Source organism: Lobosporangium transversale (assembly GCF_002105155.1).
Source record: "Lobosporangium transversale strain NRRL 3116 chromosome Unknown BCR41scaffold_32, whole genome shotgun sequence".
NCBI classification, from domain to species: Eukaryota; Fungi; Mortierellomycota; class Mortierellomycetes; order Mortierellales; family Mortierellaceae; genus Lobosporangium; species Lobosporangium transversale.
In genome coordinates, this window is record NW_019029010.1 from 392085 (window position 1) to 403366 (window position 11282).

Here is an 11282-nt window from a genome sequence, read left to right on the forward strand (position 1 = left end):
AGAAAGAAATGGTGGACGTGGCTTATCACATATGACACTTCATGCTGTGCATGCGTGTACATGTGCAAGGCGCAGGCACACCGAATTTATCCGCAGTCACACGCACCATTTTTTTTTAGTTGTTTATCATCAAGGAGGTAAGTTTTTTTTTTTCTCCAGCTTTGTCTCATTCCATCAAACTTGTACATCAATTCAATATGATTATCCCTGTGCGCTGCTTCTCCTGCGGAAAAGTCATTGGAAACAAATGGGACCATTATCTCTCACTCCTGCAGGCAGACTTTAGCGAAGGGTGAGTATTTGATGGGATTCATTACATTTTGATCCACTTTAGTCATTGGATGGAGATTAGCATATTAAAGCTCTGAAACGATAACAACAACAACAGCTAATAGATACAACTATAAAAACAGCAGCAATAAGTACAACAAATAAATACAGGAACAGTGATTGCAGCAACGGAAACAACTACAACATCGGACCAGTTGGCATAAAGGGATCCTTACTCTCAATTCCCTCTATCTTACTGTTCGTTTTCAATTATCAACGGAAAATAACCTAATAATATATCTTTTCTGATCACATAGTGATGCTCTTGACTCACTCGGATTGAAGAGATACTGCTGCCGTCGCATGGTCCTTACACATGTCGACTTGATTGAGAAGCTGTTGCATTATAATCGTAAGTTAAAAGGAGGGGGAAAAAATCAATTCAATATTTCTATATTAATTCGTATAAAGTCCAAAAGTGGAGTGAATAGAATGATATCAGTCGATATTGGAAGTATTTTGACAATTTTTTTTTTTTTTTAAAAAAACTTATTCTTTGATAGCTTTGGAGCGCAGCGTTGATTTGAAGCGATAAGGAAAAAAAAAAAAAAAAAAAAAGAGTAAAGGAATAGTCAAGAAGAAGCATCTGTACAAACTGCATTGGGATTAATAAACACCTCACATAGTGTATTTTTCATTGAATTAAAAGCTGAAATGTTCTTTAGTGAATGGCATGCAATATCAGACCATAGGATGGAAGGTTTGACATGCGCAGCACATATCAAAGGTCTTGTTTTTGTTTGTGTTATTAAACTAGAGTTATCGTACTACCGAAGTATAGGTATCTTGCATATCTTTTCTTCTAGTAAAGAACCTTAGTCCAAAGATTAAGAAGGAAAAATAAAACGGATCAGAGCCTTATTCTAAGAGACTCCAGATCCATTAAACCGTACAAGGAAAAGTTTAATTGTGCTTTTTTTTCTTTTTTTTTTTTTTTTTTTTTTTTTTTTAGTTCAACTGGAAACAATTGTTAGAAAAAGCGCGGTAATAAAAAAGAAACATTGATCAATCTATACGTGATATTTGCTCAGGTGCCTTTCGAATTTCAATTAGCGATTGATGAGCCACGTGTCGTGTGGATCAGTTTGGGAATACCGGAAGTGATTATCACACTTGCCCGAAGAAAAAGGCTTTTTTTTTTTTTTTGGGCGAGGAAGAATAAGAAAAAAAAAAGACAGATTATTACAAAAACCAGTTGGTTGGTCTAGAGCAATTCGAACACACAAACACACAAGGTCATGAGAACCATTCATGTCTTGTTACCCATCATTGCACAAAAAATCATGGAAATAAATAAAAATAAAAAAACACACCATACAGGCTTGATATATCAAAAAGTTCTATTTTCTTTTTTTTCTTTTTTCTTTTTTTTTTTTTTTGCTTTATTCACCCATTGGAATCCATTGATCTCGTAAACCTTCTTCATAATCTGGTTCTACTAGCGAGCCTTCATTATTATGATCTCCGTCAGAATTCATTGAAGCGCCACTATTCATCTGCTCATCATCATCGCCTATCAATTGATGACCCTTGCCAGATACTGAGGACATTGGATGAAGTATCTCTGCGATTTCAAACCGCGAGTGTTGCCTTACAAGGTTGACATAGTATCGTTGCATCACACTGCCTTCGACTGCTACGCGCCATTCGATCAATCCTAAAAACTCGACCTCAAGGGTATTGAGTTCCTGTGTACTTAATCCTCCCACCTTGGCGTAATGCGAGTTGGTGCAATAAGAATCACATACTGCCTTGGCAGCCAGTGTGACAGATGCAATGATGAACCGATGGACTGTGAGAGACGAGATGGTGAATGTCCTGACTTTTTCGCAAACGCGGTCGATATAGATCAAAATGACTAGTAAACAGGCCCGTTCCAGTGAGGTATATTTTACTATTCTCCGTAGATAATCGTATACAGAAATCTGGGGCGGTGCTCTTGAATGGAAACGAGTGAGATTGGCAGTTGTGAGCGGTATTTGGTCGTTGTGAGCGGTCAGTCGGCAGAGCATATCCGCTAGTTTGGGACAAGTGGTGTGAATTTTTTTTTTTTTTTTTTTTTTTGGTTAATCTTATTGAACACGATCGCATCGTTCGAGCGTGTCGTTAGAGCTACATGTGGTTGGCATGGTACTATTCATTCCACCTTTTTTGCTTCCTATTCTTCCTTTTCTTTACCGTCCCTTCCCTCTTTTTCATTTTCTTTTTCTTTTTTCTTTTCTTTTTTTTGTTCCTTTGTCTGTTAACCATGTTGCATTGTTGTCTGGTGCTGTCTCTTACCAATCATAATGGTGAGGTGAGTCATGTCTACTTGATGAAAATATTCAGGCACGAGGATCACACCTTGAAGTTCTTCCCGCTGTGTAGGCCCTGTTGGCTCTGGCGATGGTGAGATTTGGGTTGTACCAGGATGGGGATGCATGGCTCTGTTTCCTATGATAGTGAAATCCTTGTTCTCAATGTCCTGAAATCACTTTTGTCGAAAATTATTAAAACTTGATCTCGTAAATTTTTTTTGGACAAGTTGCTCGGTTTTGCCTGCTTTGCTTTAATGTGTTGACTGACTCAGATTGGTTGAGTTTAAATAAATCGTTGTCTTTTTTTTTTTTGTTGTTGTTGTTGACGTGGGAAGCAAGTCTTGGTCTGGTATTATTACTATTATTAATATAAATTTGTTTTATTATTATTATTGACTTGTTGTAATAGTTGAAGGGGTTGTAATGGGGTTAATGACAAAAAGAAAGATTAAGTAATGGGGTGTTTAGAATTAGAATTACAAAAAAAAAAAAAAAAGTGTGAAAAGAGAACAGGTCGATCGATTAAGTCGAACAAGAAAAAAAGAAAAAAAGAAGAAAAGAAAAAGAAAAAAAAAAAAAAAAAAAAAAAGAGGAGAGAGAAAGTTCAAAAAGAAAAAAAAAAATCACTTTCTTGACATCACAAGCCTTTTCTCCTCCCCAACTTGGTTACAAAGGAACATCCATTTTATTTTAGGGTTTTTTATGTATTACACATCGTTAATAATGTTATTCCTTGTAACAATAAGCCAACGGAAAGGTGTTGCTCCTCAATTCTGTGTCTGCTTTGTGCTTGGAATGACTGTAAAATAATAAATGTGTTATACTCGCGTGTATCGATGTTGTGCCTGATCATCTTACTCCCATTCCCTCACATTACTGTAAACATTACTTGAGCAACCCTGGCAAATAACAATAACCCAGCCAGGCTATCTTTGCAAATCAGCAGTAAGAATGAGGCTATTCGGCAAGTCGAAGGTCGAATAACGAATATATGCTTTTTGATCTTCCCATAATGACAATGTGAATGATTTTTCCATGCTTTCTTTGCGGGAGTTCTTTTGATCACTTTCTGAACAAACAGAGCTGGGAATGGGACAGAAAAAAAAAAAAAAAAAAAAAAAAAATGCATTGCAACGCACGGCACGCGACCAGAGAAACCATTCATTCGCTGCTCACAAATCCAAATCAGAAATGTTTTATCTGCGATTGAATATTGTTGATTTGTGATGATTGATGCATGCATTGTAAAGGGTTAAACATGTTATACACTTTTGAGTACCAGTCAATTGAATCGCGATCATCAATGACTGGGAAAGGTATAAAAAAATAAAAAAAGATCTTCTTCTCCCCATCCATCGCAGGACATAAAAAAAAAACCTGCAGCATCTGAACCTAATAGCATTGACCATTACCAGTTTTCCCACACGAAAAAAATAAAAATAAAAAAAAAAAAAAAGATCCTTTCTATCATATACGCACAACACACGACCACTTTTCTTTGTTTCTGGCAAATAAACACATTTATACACCACACACTGAGTGTGAAACAGCCAATGGTAACATTATAAATATCCCTATTGGTCATTACCCGATTTACTCTCTGTCCATACAAGACTCACATGTATTATTAAAGATCAACCATGTCAATTACAAGACCAAATATGTTCAGACAAAACATGACTAAGTGCTTGTTATCAGAGGGTTTGAAAAGACCAAGCTCCCTGATTAAAATTAATTTCTGCAACTAGAATCCTTCATGGTTTGCTATTTGGACCTTATTCCTCCAGCTCTCCAATCGTTCTCAATGTAATGATGGTACGGAGCTCAATTACATCATCTCATCCTCCTTCCCACCCTTTGTGCCCTCTATCTAATATTCTTTACTGACTTCGTTGGGCCATCATTAGCCAACTTTGCGACAGTCATGTATGCATCCTTGGGCAGTTATAACCCGGACCAACGAGGAGTCTGAGCAGTAATGATATATCCGGTCCCATCGAGATATTCGAATTCATCCTGCATCCAAAAATACTGCAGCCATATTGTGCCTGAGGAGCAAACGACATGTGGCCTCTTTATTTTTCCCAAAATAACTTTCAGTCTGGATGATGGATTTTCCTCCCAATGACCATCCAAAAATCCTATATCTCCAATGGTGTGGTGTAAAGATAATTAGCTCTTACAGTACATCGGTATTAGGTAGCTTGCCTTCAACTGAAAGTTGGCCATAAAGGTATTGAATGCTAGAAGACCTGGGTCAGGCAACTACTATATCTTGCGCTATGATGGGGCCTTTTCCGCTATCGATGAGCCTATCCTGCTCGACTCCCTTAAACAGGAGAGGAGAGATGTGCCAAAAGATCGATGAAGAGAGGAAATAGGGGAGGAATCAAAGTCGCGTACAAAGCTGGATTGTTATGAATGTCTTAGCAGGGGTCCTCAAAAGAGGAGTATATATGACTTGAATTAGAACGGCAACAGACTGGAGTGGTCCCAGATGCTGAGAACCGTTTTATCATTTGACTTTTAATCATTAGGATTTGATGATATGGGTCGTCATAAAGTATTTATTCCAGACCGACTCTTATGGTCTATGGCCATCAAGATCCTATCAGTAGTATACAAGGCTCCATTGATCTCATTATCTTCGGCCCAGAGAGTAGTTACGCCGGTGACGGTGGCGATGCCAACTCCTCAAGTACTGATAGCTACAAGGTGCGTTGATCTTTAAATATGGAGTCGCGTTTGGTGCTCGATAAGGTTAATGGCCTCACTTGCTCTACACAACTGAGTGAAGCGCGAAAAGCGAGTGAGGTTGCACTGGCAGCCGAATCCAGAATGCAGCACGTAAGGCCTGAGGCATACAGTATTGGGATCAAGCGCACTGCACTAAGTGGTGGAGTAAGTACGCGCTATTTGAGGCCTGTATGCTTTACAAAGGTTACCAAATCGAGGTTGTAGTATTGACGCGTCATTCTATACCCCATTATGACCTAACTCTGCTCAGCCTGAGGATGCGCTCGTGGTAGACTTCTAGAAGCAGTTGTATCAAAGTCTTTCTTTGAATCCGTCCTTTGAGCTAGTCCTTCGATTTGGTTCTGATCCTTCGGATGACTCTTCGGCTACTCGAGATGGTTTCCCCTCTTTTGAAGCAGTTATTCCAAGTAATTCTTCAGTTCTTTGGGAACTTTCATTTGGATGGATTGGGTGAGATTTTTTTTTTTTTTTTTTTTTTTTTTTTGGGAAAGGCAAAAGTCGTTGCATTCTAGCACGTCGAATTGCCCCTGCTTGTCGCAAGAGGCTGAAACGCGTGGAACGGGATCAGTGACCTTCAGTAGGAGTAAATGAGAATAAAATGTATTAAACATATCAGAGTCTCTGGTTATAGAGGGACGTAAGGCGAAAGGGCTATTTGCGCGTTTGAAAAGTACACGTAGTTAGACAAATCTGTGTTCGACACGCAAGGCGAAAAGGGTATCAAGCCTCGTCCTCTCCTTTATGACAAAGATCAGAAATGGTGATACTCCCCTCAAAAGAGGTGCATATATAGGACTACTGACAACCTTCCCATCGAGGGTTGAAAAATCAAAACTATCAAGCGTTTTAAAACTGCCTAGACTCTCCACGAAGCTATGCTTGAAGGCTGGAACAATTTGATTTTTACTTTTAAACCAAACCTTCGCTTTCTATCAGCCCTGACCTGCCTATATAAAAGCTCTTACTGCATAGATACTCCAATACATGTATTGTAGAACAAGCTTTCTCCTTGAGGTAGATATGCAAAGTAGGAATCACCAAAAACCATATGGGGAAATGTTGCCTATGCATTTTATTCTTCATTTGACATACCAACCAACAATGCCCTGCTTGCGGAAGATAGCTCAGGCCTCGAGCTACCGGATACAATGATGTTAAGCAATAACCCCGAATAACGAAGCGGCGACTATAAAATACCTGTAGCTTGCCATGGTGCCATAGTCAATTTGATAAGAGCGGTATCTCTTCACTTGATATTGGCATTTGATGGAAATTTGGTGGTCTGAAATTTAAGTATATGGCCCAGCACAAAATCCTCTACAATAACTGGTACTTTGATCATAAAATTGGACCGCTGATGTTGATACTCAATATCAAAACCAAATATGTCATATGACTCTTAGTGATTCTTACTTTGCATATCTACCTCAAGGAGAAAGCTTGTTCTACACTACATGTATTGGAGCATCTATGCAGTAAGAGCTTTTATATAGGTGGGTCATGGCTGATAGAGAGCAAAAGTTTGGTTTGTCTAATCTGTACTTCCAGGACTAAGCAAATAACTAGGTATACTTCCCCTATCAGTATCACTTGACGGTGCTAGACAGTATCCCCCTAAGCTAGCAGTCCTTCTACCAAGACTAAAGGATACCATACCGCCAACGTCCATTGCGACGAGGCAAGTCCTCGTTGAGATATTAAAGTAAAAGAAAAAAAGTTAAAGCATTCACTCAATTTTGCGTGTGCGTATTAGTCTCATTTGTGTGATATGTTCGGTGGATCTGTTTTTGATCTGCTACTGTATCTGTTAGTTGAATCTTTTTTTTTTTTTTTTTTTTTTTTTTCTTTTAGATTGGCCTCTCATGTAGCTGTCTGGTTGTTAAAGTAAAAAGATTAAGCTCAGAGATATCAGAGCAATGGCTTTGGAATGGTAACATCTGGCCAAATGGATCTTAAAATGTCTGTGCGCATTCCTTTGCTTTGTCCATTTCATTCTTTTTATCGTAACCCCTCTTTTGCTACTATATTAAAAGCCAGATTAGGCTATGGCGTCGCTACTGTCGCTACCATTGTTCTTTTTGGGAAAAGAGCTCATTTGTGTGATTCAAATGCCTCGTTTATTAAATAGCCTGGGATAGTACAATACACTCGTCTTTGATACCCTTATATCTACCCCTCCCTCTTATGGTCTTCCCGCTTGTAATGGTCAATGTCCTGCAACGTGGATTTTATTATATTTTACTTTTGTTTTCTATTCTTTGTGCTGTTATCGCCGCCATGCAGCATTCATGAGTATATCTATGTGAATGAAATAAGCTTTTTTTGTTCTTATATGCGCTTGTCAACAGAAAGAGAAAAATATTTTTCTCTATTCGAAACTACATAGCACATCTCAAAACGGCTGGCGAAAGGAACAAATTAAGCTCCACTCGAGTCCTATGCAGTGAGCTAGATGTCCATTATATATCTAGGCCCTTCAAACCAAGTAGGTTTTTCTGATTTTTTTTATATTTTGAACCTCTGACAAACAGATGAAAGTTAACATTTCTGTTACAGTGCTTCTTAAGGAAAAACGGCAAGAAAAGGAATGAAGATAGTGCTTCTCTTCATAACCATTTAAAAATTTTATGTTTTTGACCAAACATTCTTTCAGGTGGGTACGCCATTGGTCATGGCCCCTGATGTCGTAACCAGAGGGAACAGTACTCTGGCTATGTTCAAGAGGCTCATGCCAACCATCGAAAGCTTGATAATCGACGCAACCACAGGACCGAATCAAGCTGACTCGGCTAATTACGATAGACTTTGGACATTACGACTAAACAGCAAAGAGATGAGACAGGTTGATGAGCTTATAGGTGTATTGGAGCTCATTAATGGTATGACTATGGTTTTTAGTTCCTCAACAAGCGGTTATGTCGCGGCTTTTGCTCCCTGGGTCATAGGTGTTTTAAAATATTACGATATGGCGACAATGGTGAGGCAGAATTCGATCTAGCTGTCGAGCTCATCATAATCACAGACGGTTATTTGGTTGCCACAACGTTCCACCCATCATTTAACACTCTCTGGTTCCTTGAGGATCAAGCTGGAGCCAAAAAATCAAAGAAAAAGTTAAGGAAGAGTACGATCAGGTCAGCAACTGGCCTCCAAAGCGGGGTAAGGAGTATTCATACATTCGCTGGCACCGGACGCTGATGCAGGTGACGGTGCATCCACAGCTGAAAACAAATGATGGCCCCTTAACTAATCGCATATATTAAAAAATAGATTCATGTAATGTTCTTTGGGCAACATTCCAATAATCCAGCAAGTTTAAAAAAAGGGGGCTGATCTGTCTTGTTTCTTCATTCCTTCTTTTCCATTTCCTCATTAGAATGGCACATTGCGGTGATGCAAAAGTTGCCAGGAGTCTCCTGACGTGGACGCGACTGTCATGTAAGACAAAGATGCCTTTTAGCAGTACAGAAACTATATCGAAGGGATACGTATGCACATCAGTGTTTTCCCTTTTGTATCAGAGCATGTAAATCAGTGATGAATTGAAATCTAGATTTGCAAGTCGCCAGAACCTCGGATGCCATCTTCAAAACTCCAATTCTATCGAAACCTGTTTGTCATATATTTACACCAGGATCGAAGCGGTTTGCTTCCAGCGGCCCGCAATCTACCTATGGACACCATAAATCAGAGGGGCCATCAAAGGATAAACTTCGCATTGTTCCTTTTCAAATGAATGTCACACAGGCTGAAGAGGTCAGAACCGATAGATATATGTGTACTGCTCAGCTAAGCATCAGAAAGATTTAATTTATTCTGTTAGGTTGTGTTAGATTTTTCAAAAGTATCACGGATACAGCTTCTTCTCCGCCAAAGTCCGTCAAGTTGACAAAGTTGAGGCACTCTACATTCCCTTTTGGGCTGCAAGTGGATCTGTTCGGTCAAAGATCATAAATGCTCAGGGTATACATTAATACAACTTGTAGTCCCCAATAGTAAAGAATTACAGAGGTAGAATTTGGTTCCAAAAAAAAGAAAAGAAAAAGCAAGATCCAGTCACAAATGTACTCTTGACTTTATTTATTGGATAGTTGGCTGGGATCGCCTTGTTACCCGATACAACAAGGTTACAAAACAAAATGAGACATCATGGGAAACCACATGGAGGTCCGTGCAGACGCAGCATGAGTTTTCAAATTCATATCCGAGTACGATACCAGAATTACAGATCTATGCTTCATACAAGTATCGTAGAGGATTTGTCAACCAGATCAGGAGTAGCTCCAGTATTCTGGCAGCGAAGACCTTAGAGCCAAAAGATATGGAATCTACTAATGAGCATGATATTCAACGAGGATTACGGGATCGTGGGTTGGATCCCTTCACCGTGAAACCATCCATTGCTCTCAAATTCGTCAAGACTGCCATTGAGGAAAACGAAACTACGAGAGCAGAGCGCTGGCTCATTGAAAACTATAGATGTGATCAAGCAAGGATTTTATCTATGAACTTTCAGTATGACAAGTTAGTCGTGGCCCCAATTTATATTCCGGTGTACGTGTTTTCAATCCAGCATTTGAACCGGACTTTTAGAACGTTTGTTCAGGCACATGATGAGAAAGGGCTTGTAGGCGGTTTGAGATTCTACTCATGGGAACGAGTGAGTGCTGTCACGGCGATTTGTGCTATGGCCGGTCTCGCTATCATGGGCACCTCGCGTTTTGGAATGACTATGACAAGTGGATTCTGGCTGGGGGTCGTAGCGCCATCATTAATAGTAGCCTGGTCTGTTCTTTATTATCCTGTCCTGGACTATCGCATCAGAGATTGGTGGCGGCAAAGGTAATATCCAATTTTCCCTGGATTGCCTTTTACTTGTCTAATATTTCGAATCAATGGCGGAAGCCATGCTAAAAAAAAAAAAATTGCTCAATAGAGAGATGGCTGGTCATGAGGAAGAAGCTTACTCATCAACATGGGATGCAGACTGGACAAGGGCTTATGATAGGTTTGAAGAGGAGCAGCGACGCCAGGACTGGAATGAGAACCAGCAATATCAGCAATACCACCATCAGTCTTCGAAGGAATCAGGGTCGTCTTCATCATACACCTCTGGCCGTTCAGGCCCTCCAGGCGATCCACAAGGCTATTATGCTGTGCTAGGTATCCGCACCAATGCTTCTGTTCAAGAAATCCAGTCCGCATTCAGGGGTCTTGCTATGAAATGGCGTAAGTAGTAAAGACAACATATATAATATTCCGAATGAATAGTCGGAGCACGACATTAACTGACTAGATGAGCAACTTTCCTTTAACTGCTTTTTAATGAACTAAATAGATCCTGATAGATTTAATACTCCTGAAGAAAAGGCTGTCGGTAAGAAGAAGTTTCAAGAGATCACTGCGGCTTATAGCGTGCTTCGTGATCCAAAGAAAAGACGATCATACGATATGTATGGACGCGTTTAGTATGAATACAATAATAAACAATGAAGAGCAAATATATACACGCTAATAATTGCTAAGAACTCGTACGGATCTTAAATGCTACACAATTAAAGTAAGCCACTGTTGCAAAATTTAGGGGCAGATGTGGTAGGAGATTTAGGTCGTTTTGGTGGATTATGAAGCCGGTCACTTCCAGCTGCAGATAGATAAATAATTCTAACACAATAAAAGAACACACACTACTCAAAGACTGGACGAGAACAGTCAGTACTCAAATGGCTCTTGTGTAAAAATAAGGAACAAGGAGCCAGATTTTCCTGAGCTGTTGCTCGTTAAATAGTTGGTGGCGAACCCTCTACACGTGACTAAAACTAAAACCAACACCACTGCACGTGGTCCAACCTCTGGTTGAATGCCCCTTTGCTTTTGCTTATTGAAGTAACCTGCAAC

At 39.6% G+C, this 11282-nt stretch overlaps 5 protein-coding genes across 5 annotated transcripts; 3 read left to right on the forward strand and 2 right to left on the reverse strand.

The window, feature by feature from the left end:
- Window positions 1–197: 197 nt before the first annotated feature.
- BCR41DRAFT_378415 (DNA-directed RNA polymerase I, II, and III subunit RPABC5) lies at window positions 198–1318 on the forward strand (the record flags this gene model as incomplete). Its single annotated transcript, XM_022027159.1, has 3 exons — window positions 198–292; window positions 588–682; window positions 1305–1318. 3 exons carry the CDS (start codon window positions 198–200, stop codon window positions 1316–1318), a joined length of 204 nt encoding a protein of 67 aa, XP_021879139.1.
- Window positions 1319–1712: 394 nt separating this feature from the next.
- BCR41DRAFT_388157 (cyclin-domain-containing protein) lies at window positions 1713–3019 on the reverse strand (the record flags this gene model as incomplete). The annotated part of the gene is made up of 2 exons (XM_022027969.1): window positions 2611–3019; window positions 1713–2347 (listed from the first exon to the last, which is right to left on the reverse strand). The coding sequence occupies exons 1-2, from the start codon at window positions 2750–2752 to the stop codon at window positions 1713–1715; spliced, it is 777 nt and encodes a 258-aa protein (XP_021879140.1). The 5' UTR covers window positions 2753–3019.
- A 290-nt stretch (window positions 3020–3309) lies between these two features.
- BCR41DRAFT_133265 (hypothetical protein) lies at window positions 3310–4020 on the reverse strand. The gene has a single exon (XM_022019498.1). The coding sequence runs from the start codon at window positions 3868–3870 to the stop codon at window positions 3496–3498; it is 375 nt and encodes a 124-aa protein (XP_021879141.1). The 5' UTR covers window positions 3871–4020; the 3' UTR covers window positions 3310–3495.
- A 4035-nt stretch (window positions 4021–8055) lies between these two features.
- On the forward strand, window positions 8056–8582 carry BCR41DRAFT_372647 (hypothetical protein; the record flags this gene model as incomplete). Its single annotated transcript, XM_022026705.1, has 2 exons — window positions 8056–8263; window positions 8371–8582. The coding sequence occupies 2 exons, from the start codon at window positions 8056–8058 to the stop codon at window positions 8580–8582; spliced, it is 420 nt and encodes a 139-aa protein (XP_021879142.1).
- A 166-nt stretch (window positions 8583–8748) lies between these two features.
- On the forward strand, window positions 8749–10882 carry BCR41DRAFT_358183 (hypothetical protein). Its single transcript, XM_022024999.1, has 5 exons — window positions 8749–9140; window positions 9218–9347; window positions 9476–10226; window positions 10321–10613; window positions 10723–10882. The coding sequence occupies exons 1-5, from the start codon at window positions 9117–9119 to the stop codon at window positions 10851–10853; spliced, it is 1329 nt and encodes a 442-aa protein (XP_021879143.1). The 5' UTR covers window positions 8749–9116; the 3' UTR covers window positions 10854–10882.
- The last annotated feature ends 400 nt before the right edge of the window (window positions 10883–11282 follow it).